General features: G+C 36.9%; 1 protein-coding gene across 2 annotated transcripts; it reads right to left on the bottom strand.

Annotated features, from left to right (window-relative positions):
* Positions 1-16,187: 16,187 nt before the first annotated feature.
* LOC147319536 (uncharacterized) lies at positions 16,188-20,140 on the bottom strand. Of its 2 annotated transcripts, none has more exons than XM_086310048.1 (5): positions 20,058-20,140; positions 19,381-19,484; positions 19,040-19,192; positions 17,248-17,340; positions 16,188-17,104 (listed from the first exon to the last, which is right to left on the bottom strand). In XM_086310048.1, exons 2-5 carry the CDS (start codon positions 19,435-19,437, stop codon positions 17,081-17,083), a joined length of 327 nt encoding a protein of 108 aa, XP_086166174.1. In that variant the 5' UTR covers positions 19,438-19,484; positions 20,058-20,140; the 3' UTR covers positions 16,188-17,080. The 2 variants fall into 2 exon arrangements, with proteins under 2 accessions (XP_086166174.1, XP_086166173.1); XM_086310047.1 differs by having other exon boundaries at positions 16,191-17,100.
* Positions 20,141-21,838: the final 1,698 nt, after the last annotated feature.

Below are 21,838 nucleotides of genomic sequence, written 5' to 3'. Positions count from 1 at the left end.
AGTCTGCTTGTGTATTCAGACATGCTCTTGTAACGAGTGGTTATTTGAGTTTCTGTTGCCTTCCTATCAGCTCAAAGTAGTCTGATCATTCTCCTCTGACCTCTGAGATCAACAAGATGTTTTTGCCTAGAGAACTGGATGTTTTGTCTTTTTCTCTGTAAACCCAAGAGATGGTTGTGCAAGAAAATTCCTGTAGATCAGCAGTTTCTGAAATACTCAGACCAGCACATTTGGCAAAAACAATGGCATGATTAGAGTCACTTAAATCACCTTTATTCCCCATTCTGACCCGTGCTTTGAACTTCAGCAGGTCATCTTGACCATATCTGCATGCCTAATTGCATTAGGTTGTTGCCATGTGATTGGCGCATTAGATATTTGCTTTACCAAGCACTTAACACAAAGGGGTTCGCCTGTTAAAGAGGCCAGTGAGTGTAAATATCTTCCCTACTATAAACTTACAATGCTGCTTTGTTCTGTTCACACAACAATGATCTGTCTGTCGTGGGAAAAGGATTTCCTATGCTGCTCTTCCATTTTTTTTTTCCCTTGTTAGTGAGTTTCTGGGGACGTCTTCCTTATTAGAGTTAACAGTCTATAGTTAGATTGCTTGACGTATGATTTGAGCTACATAAATAGAAATTTGATTTAATTTGTCTTTATATAGCTGCAATTCACATTCTTGTCTGTCACAGCTTCCAGAGGCGCCTCTCGTAGGATTTATTCCTTCCTTTATGATACTGGCAAAGGAATTATTTAATCATAAAGCATTTCAGCTTTAGAAATATCTTCTGTACTTTAAAAAGTCCACCGCTGGACAACAACAGTAAATTGCCAAAACGCAGTACATGTTTAACCTCAGTATCGCTGAACTAAAAGGATTTTTGATATAAGCACTGCCGCATTTAAAAATAGCAGTGCTTGTGTCTGAATGCTGCCACAAAGTCGGTACATTTCTTAACTGAATGAAGCTAAATGGTTCATGGTGCGACTTTATTTTAAGTTTTATTTCCAACAGTTGTGAAAGGCTCAGAAAAGGATGTTGTCCCGCTGGTAGAGGGTTTAAACTGGAATAGAGCTCAACACTGCGTTTTGTTCCGGTGAGCATTTACTAGCAACATATTTTGCTGTTTAATTTGAGGAATTTATTGCTGCAATTCAATTTTAGTCTTAACATTTATACTACATCTGAATCAGGACAAGATTTTCTTTTCGGTCAAGTATGGTATTACGCGCGAGGAATTTATTTTGGTATGCTGCAGCTATCAGGACACATTCAGGCTTCAAAGGAAGAAAAAGGCCCCACTTCAAACACACAAGAGATTAAGATTAGTTAATGTGAAGAGAACAGTTTGATTTGATAGGAATGGCAGATAGGATGGAAATAAATGGTAAATGGTAAATGGCCTGCATTTGTATAGCGCTTTTCTAGTCCATAGGACCCCAAAGCGCTTCACACTACATTCAGTCAAATGGCCAAATTGTTTATGAAAAGGTTAAAGTGCATAGTCTTAAACCATTATAAATGTTTTTGTTGTTGATTTTTTTATGTACTTTAAAAAAAACAACAACTTTTATTGAAAAATGTCATTTATTTTAATATAGTCTCCCATCCTGCACAGTGAGTATGAAGTTATCAGTATTTTTGTGCTTTTGGCAAACCTGTTATCCAAACTTGAATTAGAAAAAACACTTAGAAGAAAATGAAAACAACTTAACATCATGACTCCAATATATGCAGTAAAGAACAATAAAACAGAGTGACAATAGCTTGCAAACAGTCAATAAGACTGAAGTCACAGGAACTATGTTTGCATTGAACAAAATTAATTTGGGGAACTGAAGGAACATTGGAACCTGCCTGTTATTCACAACAAGAAAACTGTAGCCTTTAAAGTCAAAATAAGTCTTGCAGGTTTCATTTTTCATGGGATATGAATCTGAAAAACATCTAGTAAGTCGGTCCAGTCAGGCTTTTTAAATTAGGCATGATACAGCTGGATGGCCTATTTGGTACTTCTGATGTGTTCTACTTCTAATGTGAGGCCCATTTTGGTGAATAATTTGGGAGAAATCTGACAGAAATCTTTCTAGAGCAGCCCAAATGTTCTTCCAGCCCATGGAGAGGCTAAAAGGTTGGCATGAGGAGCTCTGCCCCCATAAATTTATTGCCGACCCCCCGGTGAGACCTCCTGACATTGGGTTATCAGATGGGAAAAGGAGATATAGCTTCCTTTTTCTGTAAAAAAAGAAAGAAAAAAATTGGAAACTTGGACACTCCCCTGTGTGTCTCACAGCGGTTTGGTCCAGTGCCTATCATTCCTCAACTTTCTTAATTTTCAAACTGTAAAGAAAGTATGTTTGAAACACTCTTATTTACTTCTCAGTAAAATTAAATGTGCTTAATATTATTAATTACTGTAAACAAACTGTATTTTATTAGCTCCATTACGTTGTTAAATCTTGTGCTTTAATGCTGCTGACAGGAGAGCTATGTCATATACTATGTGTTTATTGAGGCAGCAGGTCTGTGCACGCTGAAATCATTATAACTCATTGAAAAAAAACAATCCTGGAAATGCCCCCTTTTCCAGTGTGAAAACTGAAAAGCAAACCCCAATTACTGCTGCTCAGCTGGACATGTCTGGAGAGCTGCTGCACTAAATATGTTATGTCAAGCTAATGATAATAAAGTCATATCATGGAAACGATAAATGTAAAACAATGGTATTACTAAAAGTAAGGAAGGAGCAGCTGAAACAATAATACCAGGGAAGAAAGGGGCAGCAAGCTGCAGAAGCCAATGATTAATGGGAAATACATGTTTTTGACAGAAATTGTATTATTTTCTTACTGCAAATGTTATTTACTATTCAGTTTATTGTATTTTAATAATTAAAATGTTAATAATGATCATAAATTTCTATATCTACACATGTTCTGATAAATGTAAGTTTGCGATTCTGCTCAAGGCATCGCCAGAGACTTGAGGAAAATCACGTACTGAAAAATATTCAACAGAAATGACAGCAGATATGAGTTTAATGGTGGTGAAGTTCAGTGATTTTCCAACATTTTGATTCTACTTCTAAATGTTGGCGGACACAAAACAACCTTCACCACTTCTGGACTGTGTGTAGCAGGGCTGTTAAATGATCCATATAATGTTCTGTGGTGCCCTCTATCAGCAATGTTAGCACTCTTCCCTCTACTTTTTGTACAGGGGGTGATACAGTCTACAGCAACTTGACATATGCAGAAACTTTACCTCGTCGATAAATGCAATGAAAAGAAGAGATTAACTCATGTCTCCCACACTGATCACAGGGTGGCATGTTCCTTAATTACAACTGCAGTTTATTTGCACTTATTGCCATACACAGGATCCTGTTGGAGAAAATATTCTTCAGAACATCAAAAGTAGGCATTAAAAACACTATAATAGTGGAAAGGTCACATGCATAAATTCACAACAAATTTAATTTGCTATAATAAAGAGCTTGATGTTCAAAAGCAGCTTAAAACAAGTCCAGCTGGTAAACATAAAAAACCTTATTTTTTAAAATGAAATATATGGTAATATATAGTTAAGGCTCAGGCGGTAGAGAGTCACGGCTGGAAGCCAGAACGTAGAGTGAACCCAAAAACAGATTCAAGCTGAGAATCAGAACTTTGATGTGAACAAGGGTTTTATTTACAATGACGTGAAGGTACAAGAGGATAAGAACATGAACTGTGAAATACAAGGGTCGCAAACTAAGAACAAACTGTGACTCGGAGATATGAATGAAGTTGAGACTATGAATAGAAGGTATGAGCAAACTGTCACATGCTATGATCTAAGAACTAAGAAGGTGACATGAAGCACTAAGGGGCTTTAAACTAGATTGTCCCAGAACATGAATGGTGGTTGACAGGACTCAGCGAGAAAAACAGTGGTACGCGAGTGGGTGGTGGGGAGGCACTGAAACAGAGGGAAAACAGAGTCAGGGTGGTCCTTGGGGAAATGACTGAATTAATCCAAACTGTTAGCCTGAACAGTCTTACTTGGTTGCAGGCGGAGTCATGCGAGAGGGGGAAAGCAGGATAACGAGGCCTCGGTGAGTCCAGTGGATTAGTGATCCATGGTCCAAAAACACTGAAGGCAGGGAGGCAGACAGGTGAGGATGCAGAAAACTGAGAGTTTTACCAGCTGTTTGGAGTATAACGGAGTCCAACGTCCTGGAGAGCGAGACTATTGCAAGGTTGTAATGTGAGTCATGAAACAAGTGGGTTAGCAGACAATCTGGCGAAGGCAGGTTGTGGACGCTGGTCTTATATGCAGCTGGTTTAATCAGTCTCAGGTGGCACTCTGGCGAGGAGCAGCACAGGCTCCCCCCGAAGGAGGAGAGTAGGCACTGTGGAAATTTACTGTGACTCAGCCAGACCATGACATAGGGCATACCGGTGATTTGATCTTGGCTCCTCCAATGAGTGCATAGGTATGTTCAATTGTTAGAAAATGATCACTCTATCACTGAATGTATGTATGGGTTAATGTGGTTGCCAGCACAAAGTCATGACTGGTCAATAACACAAGGAACCTACTCAAAAAAAAGCAGCTCATTTAGGATCCATCCTCTTTGGTTTAATGGTTTTGTCAACTTTGTCTTGGTTGTTAATGGTTGATATGAAACAGACCAGTTATGTTCTTTGTTAATGCTCGGTTAATTTAATCAACACAATTCAATATTCAGTAAGCACAGTGTTTTAGAATTTTTCTTATTAAGCAGAAGCAGTGAATAGAACTCACAGTCAACGAATAATTGTCTCTTTAAAAGATTTCTGGAATTTGCACAATCTTTAGATTTTTTTGATGGGATGCTTTTTAGTAGTCTATCTATCTATCTATCTATCTATCTATCTATCTATCTATCTATCTATCTATCTATCTATCTATCTATCTATCTATCTATCTATCTATCTATCTATCTATCTATCTATCTATCTATCTATCTATCTATCTATCTAGTGAACACATCTCCAGTAATAAGCTTCTATCTGATACCTTTAAATCATTTTCCACAGCTTTATAAATTGCTTTTGTTAATGCAGCATGCTCTGAATATGAATATGCTGTCACCTGCAATGAATCAGGTGCAAAAAATTCAGTACAGTGTCTTCAGAATATCATGAAGCAGATGCGTGGCTGAAAAGGATTCAGGATTAGTTCAAACTCCTGTCCTTACATCTCAAGTTCATTTTGACTGTAAACTCAGTAACCCCGTCAGCTTTGAATTCAAGCACTGAAACAAGTTAAACTTCTTTATATTAAGATTCTAATAAGTAATCACAATAAGTGGAAAGACTGCTGAGAAAGAAAAAAGTGAAAATTTCCATTAGAGGGAAAAACACCCTTTGGTGCTGCAAATAGTTTCTTATGACTCAGCTTGTTTGATTAATTTCCGACATTAAGTGCTGAAAACGGTAAATCACTTTTGCCGAACAGTTGCTGAGGAGTTACATAACGAGTGATCAACATTAGCTGACTTCCGCCCGCATATTAAGTTGTGCTGGCTTTCAGCAAAATCTCAGTCAGGAGTGTTGAGAGTTTAACCTCATGTCAAAAAGTGACAGGTTTTAGCTTCCAGATGTGGAAATGATAACAGAAAATCTTATACAAACCTTTACACCCCAACAAGCCCTCCTCAAACATCGCTGGCCTGAAAGTGAATGTGAGCAGAATAGATGAGACCGAGACTCCTCCAGGAGAGAAAAGGACTCATATTTAATTCAGCAGTGCAGAAAGTCATCCATGTGTGCATGCTTTACAAGAGTTTCATCTTTGTTTTTTTGTGTTAAACAAGAGGATGTTATGAATCCATATTATATCGGACTAGCTCTGCAGCAGGGGCACATCAAGATCACTGCAAACTGCAGCATAACCTACTTTTGAAAAGGGTAAGTCATGCAAATGTCAAAGAGGAGGAGGTAATGCCAAATTCTGAAATCCTTGGTTGTCATAGTAGCGCTATAATTTTCTGAAAACGTTTTTTTTAATGTCACGTCTTTTTTTTTTGAATTTTCATGAAGATGAAAAAGTCAAACAGGATATATCAAAGCCCCGATGATGGTAAGTGTGAATTCTTACAAAGTTCTACCTTTCTTCCTTTACCTTATATTTCTGGCGAGCAGTGTGATTCACCACAATATTCCTGTGTTACACTGATTGCAAGTATTTCAGCTGCAATCAGCAGCGGCCAGCATGAGAAACTCCAAATGCCATACTTGTGTTTTCACACAAGCAGATGAATGATATGGCAGCAGTCTCACATATTAAAAAACTCTTTGTTTAAAATCCTGTTCACATCTTCACTACCTCACCTTGGGTAGTTGCTTTTTTTGTTTTACTTGACATATTATCATGCTGTGCAGTGATTAATGTGTTGACATATATCAATTTTGATGATAACAATAACATTTAAAAATGAAATATTCGTATCAAGAAAAAGGCAGAATCAGAAATGTGTTTTTATTGCACTACAGTGTTTACTGTGGCAACACCAATGGGTTATCTGTGAATTAATATCTTGACTTGACAAATAAAGTAATTGTGTATTTGCATGCTTTTACACATTTATGATTACAGGCTCTCTCTCTCCGTGCCCATTTTTATATTTTCAGTGAGATCATTTGATAAACACATCATTCAGAGATAAATTTGATTGATTGTGTTATTGTTTGTTTGCTTTTTGAAAGGATTACACTGCTACGACCACCTCTGCTAGGCGTCAGGGGAGGAGTAAAATACACAAGCCCCCCCCCACACAACACCGAGTAAAGTAAAAGGTTTTAATTTCAAACTTTAAACAGAAAACCGACGGGGCTGTTCAACAGACCACTGGGTAAACAATCACAAAACTCTAATGAAACTAAGTTCAGCTGTAGATCGGGTTTAACAAACAAAGAGCAACACCGCAAAAGGGTTTACTAAACAAAGTTCAACTGCGCCACAGACGAGGCAGCCACTGCATGTTCACTTCTGAGCAGCAGCCCCCATAGTGTGAAGGCTCTTCAGCCTTTTTATACTCCCAGGTGCAGAGAATCAGCCAGTCAATTGGTCTTGGAGTGTCATGGGAGCTCCAGGCAGCCAATCATCTGCATGGCCTGGCACACTTGGATCTGCATAAAAGAAGGTTGGCACAGGACTCCCAGCAGCCAGTCATCCACGAGTCCTAGCACACTTAGATTTGCATAAACACAAAAGGGTAGACTCACTCTCTCCAAGGCCCAGGGCCGTAACACTTGACTTGACACATAACGTAATTGTGTATTTCCATTCTTTTACACATTTATGATTACATGCTCTCTCTCTCCGTGCCCATTTTTATATTTTGAGTGAGATCATTTGATAAACACATCATTCAGAGATAAATTAGATAGATTGTGTTATTGTTTGTTTGCTTTTTGAAAGGATTACACTGCATTTAATCAAGGAGACCTCTCGACGCTTTGAAGGTTTGAAAGTTTTTCTTCTGCAGACACTCTGCTAGTGAAAGTACTTCTTACTTTCACCATGAAAAAGAAACATAGACTATACGAGCAGGTGATTCAACCTAATTATGGAGATAAGTCATAAAATCTGTCTGACTCAAACCTTTTTGAACTTCTTCATTTTTTTGTTGTTTTTGCAATAAAGTTTTAATAGGCAAGATAGAGTGAGATTGAAAATGTTGTCCACTTATACAACACAGAGCAAAAGCAAATGAAGCACTCTATAAAATCAATGCCTGACCACATATCTATACAAACCCATCACAGCTGTTTCCTGCAGCTTGAAGTTTTTCAGACTGGTCAGGATGAGTAACACTATGTTGAAATACACAAATACAACACAATTCAAATGTCTAACATACCAGAAGGGGAAGAACCAATCTCTCAAAAATGCTTAGCATCCATTGTTTGGAAATTCTTTAGATGTAGCCTAAGTGATGTTGCCCAAGAACAAACCATATACAAAGAGGGCTGTGCATTTGTGTCAGCACTGCAAAGCAACACAACTTATTCGGCTGCCTGAAAACACAGAAATTGCAGTATAATGGATACATGAAGGCAAAAAAACAAAACAAAAACTAAGCAATGACTGCTAAGGTGAATTGTCCAACACAGACTAAGACATCCATAGAAGTGAGCCCATGAGCACGTCTGCATATCCATCTAGCTTAGAGAGGTGCAATAGCAAGAGATATGCGTCCAGTAAACACAGTGAGTAATGGAGGTTTTATAAAAATGATCAACTTACTGGACAAAACATATGCCATTCCCTCAAATGGCAGTACCTGGGCTCTATGCAAAACATTTTGTGGGAATTTTAAAGGTATCTCACAGATGTGGACTCCTATCAGTTTTATTTGCAGCCATCCTGCAGGTTCAAGGAATGTAATGAAAAATGTTATATTTTGCTTGAATTAAATGACCTTGAAATATGTTTTAATTATCAGGAATGTAGAACAATATAAAAGCATTGTCGGGTTGATTTAATTTTGAAGTTTTCCTCTATGTTATATTTACATTTTTCTAGCACAGGTTTTGATCTCAGCATAGTTCAAAGTAATTGATTATTATTTTGGCCATAATTGTTTTATTTCTGTAATATGTCCAAGAGTAATAATAGTTACAATAGCTAAATGAACAGTTGGAAAGAATTTCTAAAAAAACACAAAACAAAATAAAATAAAGTATTAATAATAATAATGATAACAAAAATCCTTCATACATATATATCTGGTGAGGGGAAAACTAGATCTGCCAGGCTACCACATTTGTAAAGCATTTGGAAATATATTATATATTATTGTAAATCTGATGCAGTGTCAGCCATACTCAGAATGAATCACAGATTTGTTTCACAAAAGTATATCTTTCTTATGGCTGTGGAATGGTGTATGATATGCATGTTTCATAAATATATATTACTACTGGGCAATATGCTTTCTTGAATACAAAAGAAAGTGACACTGATTGTCTCCATCTATGACATGTATAAGTATAAAAGTCAGGACACCTTGGATTAATTCACCTACTAAAGGTACTTGCCATGTATATTGGTGTAAGATAATTCAATATTAATTTTAATATTCAACAGAAGGTTGTAAAACTACTCGTGTCAACAGTTTAAGGCACCCGCAGGCCACTCATACATAGACAGAAAGAGAATGTTCACTCAGGTCATTAAAAACACACACCCACCCACGCGCACGCGCATGCGCACACGCACACACACACTCAAGCAAAGGAATAACCAAGAGGCACTGGAACGTGATTGGCTGTTAAAAATTGGCAAAGTGTCCTACCGCTGCAGGTTATCAAAGATGCTGAGGATCCACTTTTCCACTTGGACCTTCTTGACTGCCTGAAATAAATGGCTGCCATTGTTCTCTACATGTCAAGTGTGTAGCCTGCATTATGAGCACATTGTATCCGCCTTTGTATATCAGTGGTACAACTGCAAAGACTACGATTTATACAGGCTAAGCCTCTTACAACATTGCCATCATGATGCTTCTGTGGGAGCCAAGATTTCATGGTGCTGTTCATTTAATCAGCAGGAAAACACTCATGAGCCAGTGACAAGGTATGCTATGTATGAATGCATGCTTGAGCTTGATTTAGCTTAACATTATTTTAGATTTCTTCATTGCCATGACAAGTGCATAACCCTCATCTGCTGATGAAAGACCATGGAGGAAAGATCTAGAACAGGCAGGTGAGTGAGTGATCCTTTAGTTTTAAGTGTTTTCAATCTCTGTCTTTTGTAATTGGCTTATGATTTTATATTGTTTACTTAGGTTTAAACACTTAAACATAGCTGGGTTTAATAAAAGAGTAGTGTATTTACTTGTTATTTTAGTGGTCCATGTATGATGAGTTATGAGTGGGACCCTTCTTGGTATTACCATGACCTAGTGTGCCATTTCAGTTCAATTCAATTCAATTCAATTCAATTCAGGTTTATTAATATAGCTTCAAATCACAACAACAGTTGTCTCAAGGCAATTTATATTGTAATTTAAAGACCCTCCAGTAATACAGAGAAAACCCCAACAATGTTACACAATGTTATGCCAATGAAAAATGTCTGAGTCGCTCTCAGACAGCAGTAACTAACAAAATGACTGAAGACCCATGAAGAAGAATGAGCTCTCTCAACAGCGGCATCACCACTTTCATAACATGTCAAGTTTTGAAATTAATAATTTAAAGTTGACTTCATCTTTTAATGAACTCTGGGCAACTTTGTCATGATGTTTTTACATGTTAGAGATTTAGAGAATTTGCTGAAGGAGCATAAGCTGTTGTAATGCCACAACTTGGTTCAAAGTTTCATATTTTCATATTGTTTTACTGGCAGTCTACCACAGAATCCTGGTGTTGCTCCATTTGGACAAAAAAAAGAGTAAAATTATGTATCTGTCATGTTATTGAATTATGATGTTTTTGCTCTAGAATAAGTGGTTGCCTTTGGTAACAAAAAACATTAACCGCTACGACTCAAGGTCACATCTAGACCATTTGCTTGATGAATACTTTCGTAGTGACATTATTGTATAAATTTATAAAAAAGACTGATCCATTTGTAACAATTGCCACTGATTTACTGGAACTCTAAAGTACTGAAATACATTAAAGGTCTTGTGTGTTTATGTTGTATGGATGTGGAAGCCTTTCCCACCCACACAGAGGCTGCATTCTCACAAATAATGTCCTCACACTGCAATGCTGTTTATGCCGCTAACCTGCTGGTTCAGCCAGACTGAGGGCTCTCTCTTTGTGGGAAGAAAACAATATGTGGCCTTCCTTGTTCAGAAGCATCAAGCTTTTATATATTTATATAACATGCTTTGATGATCCATCTGGCATGATGAGGATATACAATTGGAGAGACTCGTGACAGAGAAAGAAAGGAGGAACGCTCAGGAGACAAATACAGACACATGCTAAGTGTGTCAGGGTGGGTAATGGGTGTGGGGGGCATACATTGAATTTCATGAGCTGGAAGAGATGCACAGAGATGATGTCAGAGGTCTGAGAGTACAGACAGAGAGCTAAAGAGAACAATCACACAGTAGTGGAGACACCAATAACTGGCACAAAGAATTGTTTCCTTACTATAAAACAACAGCTATTTTTCTTGTTTAATAATCTTTGTAATTTTCAGAACAGTTGGTATTGCTTTGCAAACTGAAATCAAGACTCCATTAAAGCTATATAACTTAATGTCTCAAATGACTATAATAGCTTAGACCCTTTGGTAATCAATGCTACGTCTCCAATGTGGAAAGGATACAGTCATAGTCATGGGAGGACTCTACCTCACTGTCTGTGTATTTAAGATGTAATCTTCTGGGCTCAATTTCCTTATTTAACTTTATAACTTGCTGTAGAGAGATTAAAAAGCTAAAATAATTTGAGAAATTGTTATAAATCTTAAAGTTTTAGTATATAATCAAATTGTAAAAGTACAAAGATACAGCAATAGAAAGAGGATTAAAAGTAACCATTGACAGTCTTATGAAAAATGACATGGAAAATAACGTTTGAATAGGCAAATTGTGTCAGCCAGGTCAAAACTTTCTTAAAATGTTACTTCCAAGTAGTATATTATTAATGGTAAATGTGATTTAGACTTAATTTTTACATCTATCATTGCACATATGTATGATGCATATATATTTTTCTCATTGTGTTTCTTTCTGTAAGCCTCACTAGCAAAACAACTCCTGCAAATAAAATTACGTGAAGGAAATAATTAAAACAACAAACATAACTTGTCTAAATTAGAAGCTTGTCTATCTGCAGTTAGGGGCTGGTTATCTGATAATTTCCTGCTTCTTAATGCTGATAAGACAGATTTGATGGTCATTGGACCACAAAACTTTCAGTACTCATCTCAAAATTTCACCTTGAAATTTTTGTCATAAGTTGCAGGGACAAGGTAAAGAACGTGCGGTTTGACACGGTGCTTTCCTTCGCGTCTCATGTAAAAGACACAACGAGGACGGCCTTTTATCACCTAAGGAAGATAGATAAAATCAGATGAGTTTCATCACTTTACACTGCAGGGGTTCTTGTTGCTTTAAATGGTTTGGTACCTTCATATCTCTCTGACCTTTTGCACCTTTATGTTCCATCCAGTGCTCTCCAATCTCAGGATTCTGACCTTCTGAAAGTTCCTAAAACCAGAAAAGAGACTACTGGGGAGCGTGCTTTTTCGTTTCATGCCCCCGTCTTTGTGGAACAACCTCCCTCATGATATTAGGCAGGCATACTCTGTGGAGGTTTTCAAAGCTAAGTTAAAATCCCATTTTTTCACCCTATCCTGTGTGTCTTAATTCTATGCTTAAAGATCTTAGTGGTTCTTATTGTTGTTCCCTTTTGTTTTATCCGTTTTTAAACTGAATTGTTTTTTCCTGTATTGTTTATTTATTTATCCTTTTTTAAATCTTCATAAAGCTATTCAGCACTTTGTTTGAAAGCTTTATAAATAAATAAAGCTTTCAAACAATAAATTTATTATTATTATTATTATTGTTATAAAACTTTTCTTCATCACTGACATTGTGTTAAACCGACCTAACCTTCAGTGTTGAAGAGCATCACTGAGAGCCCGCAGTGTCAGACTGTCAGTCTCAAATGTAGCATTTGCCGTAGATGACCCAACTGTGGCACGTCACCCACGCCCACTGGCACAACTTTTCTGGCTACACCAACACGATCTGCACTCATCACACATCCAACTCAAAAGATTTGGCTTTGCACAACTTCATCCTCTTCCCCAAAGGAAATTAAAGTTACAGTGGCGTGTGGTCACTTTTACAGAAAGGCAGCCTGTTTCTCTTCCTCATCGCTTTCACTTTTCTGCTCTCCTTGCTGACTGTAAAACTGAAAAATGACATTACTAAACTTATCATCTAAGTGTTTACCATTAGTTGCAAATGCTGGGTGCTGGGAGTGGTTTTTTTTGGTTTTTTTTTTTTCCAAAAATACAAATAAAACACTATGAACTGCATGGAAGAAAATGGATTGATGCAAACTAATTAGTAAAATAGTTTCAGCCTTTTATGTGCCACCCATCCCAAATTCCAGCTTTTTAAGTGCAGGGAACAGCTATAGGCCTGTTTGTGTTATTCTCTTTTTCCACTTATTCAGATTTAGGCTATAACTTAATTACCAAGCTCCTCTCATGTGAGGAAACTGCACAACATTATAAAGAACATCTTGAGTGCTGTTTAATGAACTATACATATAGAAAAGGCCATCTTTTTTTTCTCTGTGCTGCTGTATGCTAATTACCTCCATGTCCCACATAATATGCACTTAAAGTCAGCTTCAGTGTTTGTGATGTGGATTACTTTTTGGAGAAATTCTAGGTGCATGTGCGTTACTGATAGTAATAATGAGACATGCCATTATCGATGAGCAAAGAAACTGTTAGCTTAGAAATTTTGAATTTTTAGCACAATTCTTAATTTTTAGCAATTCTTCGCACAAAGCAGGTCCACCAGCAGCGTGGTTGACCGTGTGATTGAATTCAATTGTTGTGAAGGACATTGTGTTCTACTGCCGAGTGATTCTTGCACACAACCTGCTGCTCTACCCGTAAAAACATCTCAGACTGCTAGAACAATGTAATTAACAGCACTGACAGGCCTGTGCTTCCACACCTTCGCTACACCACTTCTTCCTGTTATATTGCTGCCATAAAGTTTTGCTGCAATGTCCTAGTTGGAAAACACATAGCCCCACATATAAAGTCTTTCATCTGCTGCCACTGGTAACTGATGGGATTTTTTGTTTCAACGGAGAAAGTTAAAGCCAGAAATCTCAGCAGCCTGGGCCAGTGATTGTCATGTTAATTAAAAATCCATCAAGCCAGTCCAGATATGTGATCATTCTGCATCACGAAGGCAGTAAAAATCATACGCAATGCTCATTTTAAAAAGCAAAGCAAAAGGGAGAAAGATACAAGCAAACCAGAAGGCAAACAATCAGTAATACAACAATGGCACAGAAGTAAATGCCAAAAATAAGACGTGTGGGTGGGAAAATGCAAAGCAACATGTGAGTGCAAGGCCAGTGTGCAAAGGTAGCCTAAGGTTTTTGTAATGATTTAAACGAACCGAGAGACTCCGGGGAAAGAACAAAGCCAAAGGCCAGAATAGAATATTTTGACATTTCAACACAGATCGCCAGCATGAATGCAAAGTGGTTATATTCAGTGGAATATTTTAATAAATCTTGTGGGCTTAAAGCCAGAGATTACTGTAGTGGTGGTGTAATTCAGCAAACCACGACCTTGAACTAAGCCAGTCTGATCCGGTGTCAGAGACATGAGGACAATTAGCATACAGTGGCATTGAGAAAAAAGATGGCCTTTACTTTATGTATAGTTCATTAAACAGCACTTAAGATGGGCTTATTAATGTTGTGCAGTTTGCACACATGAGAGGAGCTTGATAATTGAGTTATAGCCTAATAAGAGGACGATGCACACAGAACTATAGCTGTTCCCTGCACGTAAAAAGCTGGAATTTGAGAGGGTTGAAACGCAAAAGGTATTTCCAAATTTTTAAATATAACTGAAGCTATTTTAGTAACTAGTTTTTATCTATACATTTCCTTTTACTTATCCAATCCAGGGTCATGTGAAAAATAACACATAAGGTTATACAAATATGTCTTAAGTTTAGCAACTTTAAAATTGAATTTGAAAAAAGCAACCAGTGAAGCAGGAAACAAGACTCGCTCTGCAGAGGAACTGAAACAAGCTCCTATAAGCGTACTCAGTGTAAACAATACATCTGTTTTAGGCTCATGATATAATTAGTTTTGCTCCTGTAAGTGCTTGGGTTGTGAGAAGCACTGTTTATGTACTTATAATGTACCTGAGATAGAAAATAAAAAGCAGGCAGGATATCAGGGTGAAAGCATGTAACAGCAAACATGGACACAATCCCTTGTAGTTAAACAACAAAATTTGGGAGTGCATTCCCAAGTGAAGAAAGTGTGGAAACAAAGTGATTCAGAGCCTTAGGGCATCACACCAAGGGGGAAACCGAACCAGAATTCCATTTAAAGGGACAAATATGACACATATCTATTCAGCCAATCACATGGCAACGCTGGACAGATTATATCTCTCGGCTGGCCTGGGAACGCCTTGGTGTTCCCCCCTGATAAGCTAGAGAGGTGGCTGGGAAGAGGGAAGTCTGGGCTTCTCTGCTTAGGCTGCTGCCCCCGTGACCCGGCCCCGGATAAAGCGGAAGAAGATGGATGGATGGACATGGCAACATTTAGGTCTGTACTTAAGGTCAGGGATGACCCACTGAAGTTCAAAATGAGCACCTGAAAGGAAAAGGAAAGCGATTTATGTCTGAGTAATATCATAGTACCTATCAAAGTTTTGCCTCGATATCATTATATAACATTTATCAGAAGAAAATAAGTTTTATGCTTGTGGTGAGAAAGTGTTCACAGGCATGTGAGGTAAGTTGATGCCTTATTGTGAAGGGCAAATTACAATCCATCCATTAGGTCATGTTGGATAATATTTGTGGTACTAAAGAAACAAAATGTTGATGTACACATAGCACAATGAAGTAAGATTAAACCCTGAAGGTAGAAGTAGCATATTGTTCCAGGTGCCTGGCTGTGCAGCAAACACTCGAGCTTAGGTGTAGGTGGTGGTGCTTCTTTTCCTTTCCTGAACTTTTGTCTGACAGTGCACTCTAAGAAATAAAATGTTGTATTTACTCCACCCAGTTATGTCAACCGGTTCCACACAACTGGGTTAGTGAAATATAAAATGTATGATATATTTAATTTGAACAAGAAATTTTAAGTACATCTGATAACATTTGGATAATTAAATGCAAATCAAAAGAATCATGTTGTATTAGCTGAATATCATAATGTTGATCTAACTAACCTTGTTGATTTAAATTGAGAAGACTAAATAAAACCTACTCAACCAAAACAAGCTCTACTTACTTTAAGAAATAAAATGTTGTATTTACTCCACCCAGTTATGTCAACCGGTTCCACACAACTGGGTTAGTGAAATATAAAATGTATGATATATTTAATTTGAACAACAAATTTTAAGTAAATCTGATAAATCTACTCACCCAAAACACGCTCTACTGAAACTATAGGATTAAATCACTTTAACAGAATTGCAACTTATTCTATTTAAGTTTGTAAATTAAAAAAATTGAACACCAGTTTATTCAGTTAACCTAACTTTAATAACACTTTGTGTAAAACTTGTTGAAGCACACTTTGAGCAATTCAAATGCTTCTAGATCTTTTTTCTTAAACAATCTTTACATATATTCAAGTGCATTTTAAGTGCAGGAAGACAAGATAAAGAATGTCATGTTAAACTGAAATGATTAAAACTGTAAAGTGTTGTGATTCCAACATTTTTAACATTAACATGACTTAATGTAAACTTGATTGGGCTACAATGAAAAGCCCACAATACAGCCCTGCAAACAGCTGGTAGAAATTACTTTAGTGTCATTTTTGTCCATATTTACAAAAATAACCTTTGCTTCAAAACTTAAACTGAAGTCCAAAGTTAGGAGCAGTCATTTTCAGTGTAGTTGGATGTTGGTAAAGGTTCAAGAACAAAGAACGCAGAAAAGTGAAAGGCCTTGCAGAAGTTCTTGTGGCAATTCAAACTGAACAGTTTATGAAGTGCAAGGAGAAGGGTTCGAGAACCTTAAAGTTCAGTGTCCTCTATAGTTCACTGCAGGCTGTTTCACTCAAGCAGTTTGTTTTTCAGAACCTGCACCTTCATGGATAGGTTGTTCCCATCCAACTCCATCAGCACCTTCTGAAGAAATTCAAATGTGTATTTCAGGTGCTTTGGGTAGCTTAGATTTAGACTGTAGATTAATCCAAGCAGGAGGGCACAACCCTTTGCCACATCACTAAGAGCTTGCAGCACAGTGCATCCTTCTACGATGACACCAATGTCCTCAGGTGTATCTGCAGAGTTTGCTCCTTCATGTCTGAACAACATAGACTCCCAAAGTCAGCTTCTCTGTTTCTCTGCTTGCTCCAAGATCCACATAAATAAAAATAAAAGAAAAAGATAAGTTAATTGCGTACATATACATATGGACAAGTACGTCCACCTTCCATTTCCAATCCCAAATTAAAAAAAGGAAAATAGCTGATCATTTTCCTTTTTTAACTTACCAAGAATTCCTTGAACAGGTCATCTGGCTTTTCATTTAAGTAGAGACAGACAGCTTTCAGAATGCATTCCCGTCGAACATCAATGCTGGGATTCTGGTGGAGATAAGAACTCAATATGAGGGAAGTTTCCTATTTTGGTTCCTTTCAACCTCTTTACAAAACAAAGTCAAAAATATTAACACATAATCCAGATAAGTGATTAAGCAATGTTTCATAACTCACATCAGTGACGTGCAGTGAGGTTCATGATTGGTAAGGCACTGACTCCTCTGAGTCAGATAAACAAATATATGAACTCAAAAATCGAAGCTTTTCAATTTTGACATTACGTGAAAGCTTTCATTTTTGCTTTAATAAATTCTAGATTGTTCAACAATATATTTAATAATTGTGCCCCTAAAAATATTCAAATTAAATAGAAGATTAGAACTGGGCAATATGGACTTAAAATCCTATCATGACATTTTGTGGTATTTTTTGCGATAACAATAAGTCTGTGAAGGTTCTCAGTCATCCAGGTCATCGTAGTCTAAGGCGCTTGGAAAGAAAAGTGAAGCTTCTTCAGTGAAGAAGCTTCTCGGATGAGAGATGAAACGTCTTCAAGCAACTTAAAGAAGTCCAGACGCTTTTCTTTCCAAGCTTCTTAACAATAAGAGTTACAATAAAAGATCATAATAGTATTTTTGCCTATAAATCTATCAATGCAGCCTCACAAATACAAATACTGCAAATTAAACTTAGCAAATGTGCTATTTAGACAAACCAGCAGTTATTTATCTTGTTGAATTGATAATAAGTTTGACATTAATGGAAGTAATAGTCTCAACTAAATTATCATATTTTTTTTAGAGGTTTGAAAGCAGTCTATCATTTTAATCACATAGGACGTGTTTTATCACAATATTGATAAGCGATGCAATAAGTGCCCAGCCCTACAGAAGATGCATTAAAATTTATTTAGGTTTGGTGTGTCTCATTTTTTGTGTGTAGTAAATAAATTGGTCAAATGACCTGGAAACAATTATAGAAAAATCATTCATTTTACATCAATTTATTAATTTATAAATAGGAGATGCATTAAAATAAAATTGGTGCATCTCATTGCTTAGGACTGATTTGGTGTCAATTTGTCCTTTGTGAAATTTACTGATGCTCCCTAAGAGTGCTGCTTTATCCACTGTGTCAATGGCGCTCTCAGTGTAATGTGATTACACTGTGAATCCATATACGTGTACCTCTTATACATGTTGCCTTTAGGGTTCAGCACTGCCCTCCATCAGCCTCACTCCATGCATTTTTGCAGCACATTTATGACCAATAACATTAAACATGTAACACAGATTCGTCAAATACATTAGGTAGTCTGCAAGTCATCATCTGTATTACATGTGTAATCAAACATGTACGTTGGCAATTTAGAGAAACAGCAGTGGGATTGCGCATGTGTGTGTCTGTGGTGAGACACAGCATCATCATTGCCTCCTCTCAGCGTTTTACCTTGTATTTGAACAGAAAATCCGTAATGACAGCAATTTTGACCATAAAAAGATTGAAATCACACAGAAAGCAAATTTAAAATCTAGTGTACAAATTGAATTTCTCTTTTGTTAGTATTTTACTTCTCATTAAGGTGCCTCACTTGACTGCATGTCACTGATTCACATGTATCTACAAAATAGTCAAATTTACACATATTCAGTTGAAAAAAAAATTCTGATTAATGACAGACACAGAAGTTGAAGAAGCATTCAAATAATTTCAGAGCTCAATCAAGGTCAACTAAAATACATACCCTATCCATGGCTGCCATGATTAAGTTGATATTGCGTTTAGCTGTTCCCCCCTTCTTTTTGAACACTCTAAGGTGGTCAGCGTAGTGGTCCAGCTTGGCCATGAAAGTCGACAACAAAGGGACCATGGTGATGCGGGCGAACTCCGCAACAACCTGAAACATATTAAAAATTACAACTAGAGAGTATTCTCTATTAATTTGATTAGAGGCCACATGCAAGAATGTTACAACTTTCAGTCAAACATTTTGTATCTTTTAAAATTAACAATTTACAGTACTTTGTTCTTCAAATACAAGTTCTTATGAAAATGACTTCCAATAACAAAGTTAGTAAGAATTACCTCAGTCTCTGAAAACAGGGCAGGCCATCTGTTTTTGACCTCTGCAATGAATGGCATGTCTTTGATGATTTCCTGTCTTCGGTAGCGATGATAGCCAATGGAAACTGATACAAGGAGTTAAATGGATTATATATAACAGTATTACACATTATTCTGCACTTCAATGACAACAGATGAACGCATGTCTTATACTTTACAAATCAAAATGTTAATCGCTTAAATCCCTGCGTTTGACACTAAACCAGAAATCAACATGGAGTCGAATTCTTTCAAACAATGTAGCAACTTAATTGAGGCACATTTCTAAAATACACTATACAGTCATTTCATTCTTCAAACTACAGGATCGCTGGCGCTCCCGGTGGTCATTACTGATGTCAGGGAGCAGGTGCGGTAGATGTTGGGAGTAATTTTAAAACTGTCGGTCTTAGTAGGCAAGTCTCACCTTAACAGGAATCGCAAAAGATTTTGGAAAATTACACCGAAGCAGGTTCAACAATATTTGTTAAATGTCTTCATACTTCTAACACGTGAGAGAGGTATACAAACTAGAGTGTTAAAAAATTTACCAGGCATCATTTGTTTAAAAAAAATGCAAAAGTATTCCCGAAAGTGTCAGATGTTTATCAGTTAGTATACATTAATCAAATTTGTCATCCTTAAATTGTTGTACTTACCAAATAATCCTCAGATGGCGATGGATTCTATCCAGGATACTAAGCATATGCAAGTCTCAGTTGAAAATGGCGGATGATCAAACTTCCACACTGCACATGTGCAAACTTAGAAGTATGGAGAGCCTATTAGGACAATCCTCTTTAAATTAAAGTGCTCTTCATTTTAAATGAACTTTTTATGTTGGATTTAATTTACTGCATTTTGTTGTATTGAAATCTTATGTTGTTAATTAAATTCAAAACAACATACTTGTGTTTAAAGTTAAAAATCAATTGGTGGCATTAGTTTTAACATAAAACATTTACATAATGCTACCAACATCAGTGTGTCATTTCTTAGAGTGTGTATGGCTGCACATAACATGCTAATCTTCTAGGCGGAAAGTCTAAAAATACTCAATCATTAGGAATACATCTTTATGTATGTAACACACTGCAGGAGTGTGGAGTGCTGCTAAGAAACTCCCATAGTATCTAGTTAATAGTGTTACCCCTCACTGCACTAAAGCAATGACTATCCTCCCCTGAAGCCTCTGAGCAGTTTGGTGCCGTGCGCACCACAGGCAAGAATTTTAAACAGGTGCTTCTTGATTGAAACAGTTTTTTTTTTTCATCAGATTTATACAGTTGTACTTCAGGGCTGGATTTTTACAGATAAATTATTTTAATCAGCCAACTTACATGCAGTAGGAATATTAAGATGTAGGTACAAGTATGACGAATGTGTCCTGGCTGTTGCCCTGTCCCTTCTGCAGGGCACTGAGATTGGGGAGTGATGATAATAAATTTTTCCTTCACTCAAAGGAAACTTCTCTCAGAGCCTGCAGGTGGATGATGGGTGGAGTTTGAGCTGAAGCAGCGATAATAAAGTTAGCCTTATATGACTGTTTAACCCAGCAAATGGGTTGCTGGGTACGTAAAATGCTAATTTGAAATCACCACCACACAACCAGAATTGCATTTTGCCTTCAACAGTATTAACAAATGAAATGAAATTAGGCAGTTAGTGTCCATCAAAGTTTAAGGCAACAACAAAGAGCTAGAGTGTAGAGCTAGTTTGTTGTTTAATACAAAAAAGGGTGTTCTCTACTTGGTGCTTATTCCAAAAGAGAGAAGAAAAGCAGTTAAAAACTAGATGATAAAAACTATAATTCTATGTATGCTTTTATTTTCCTAGGATTAGGAAATCATCATTGGCTTCTTTAAGATCACTTGAACTAGACTATACTTTACATGATTTAATGGTGACATTTTCACTTTCTTCTTCCTTTTGGCTGTCTGTGCTTAAAAAAATGAATAAATAAAATAAAATTCCAAGTTTGCATCTAAAATGCTGAAACCTCAACTGACTCCTCAAAACACAAAGCAATTTATGCTCAATTTATTCAGTTTGTTGCCTCTGATTTATCCTGGCTCCCAGCAACAGCTGTTGCCAACCTTTAAATGTAATGTTTGAAACTATCCGACTCAAACTTTGTAACATTTTAATTTTGAGATGTAGATTGTTAAAGTCAGTGAAAAAAGCAGAAGACGTCACAAAACAAGTGTGTGGAATCCACATTTAGGCATTTATTCAAAATGCCTAAAAATCTGCAATAAGTGCCCAAAAGTCCACTCATTTGAAATATTTGCACATTACACAAACTGAGTAATGCTCCGTAAATATAAACAAGGGCACTGCTGCTCTCCCTTTTGTTTTCTTAACGTGAAGCATGGATTGCTTTTAGGATTACAATTATGAAATTGTTTTTCCACATTCAGAGTTTTAACTCAACAAATAA

The sequence above is a fragment of the Aulonocara sp. 'chitande type north' Nkhata Bay genome, linkage group LG11, assembly GCF_057382095.1.
Source record: "Aulonocara sp. 'chitande type north' Nkhata Bay isolate Kocher_YH1m ecotype deep benthic linkage group LG11, A_spYH_male_GT1.1, whole genome shotgun sequence".
In the NCBI taxonomy this organism is placed as follows: Eukaryota; Metazoa; Chordata; class Actinopteri; order Cichliformes; family Cichlidae; genus Aulonocara; species Aulonocara sp. 'chitande type north' Nkhata Bay.
Note: the sequence above shows the minus strand (reverse complement) of the source record. Positions and strands in the feature narration are given on the sequence as shown.

Coding starts and splice junctions, on each gene's coding strand:
- LOC147319536 (XM_086310047.1), bottom strand. CDS start 19,437: ATGCCATTCATTGCAGAGGTCAAAAACAGATGGCCTGCCCTGTTTTCA. Junction 19,193..19,380: donor CCCTGTTTTCAGAGACTGAG/GTAATTCTTACT, acceptor AATATGTTTCAG/GTTGTTGCGGAGTTCGCCCG. Junction 17,101..17,247: donor ACCTGTTCAAGGAATTCTTG/GTAAGTTAAAAA, acceptor TCTTGGAGCAAG/CAGAGAAACAGAGAAGCTGA.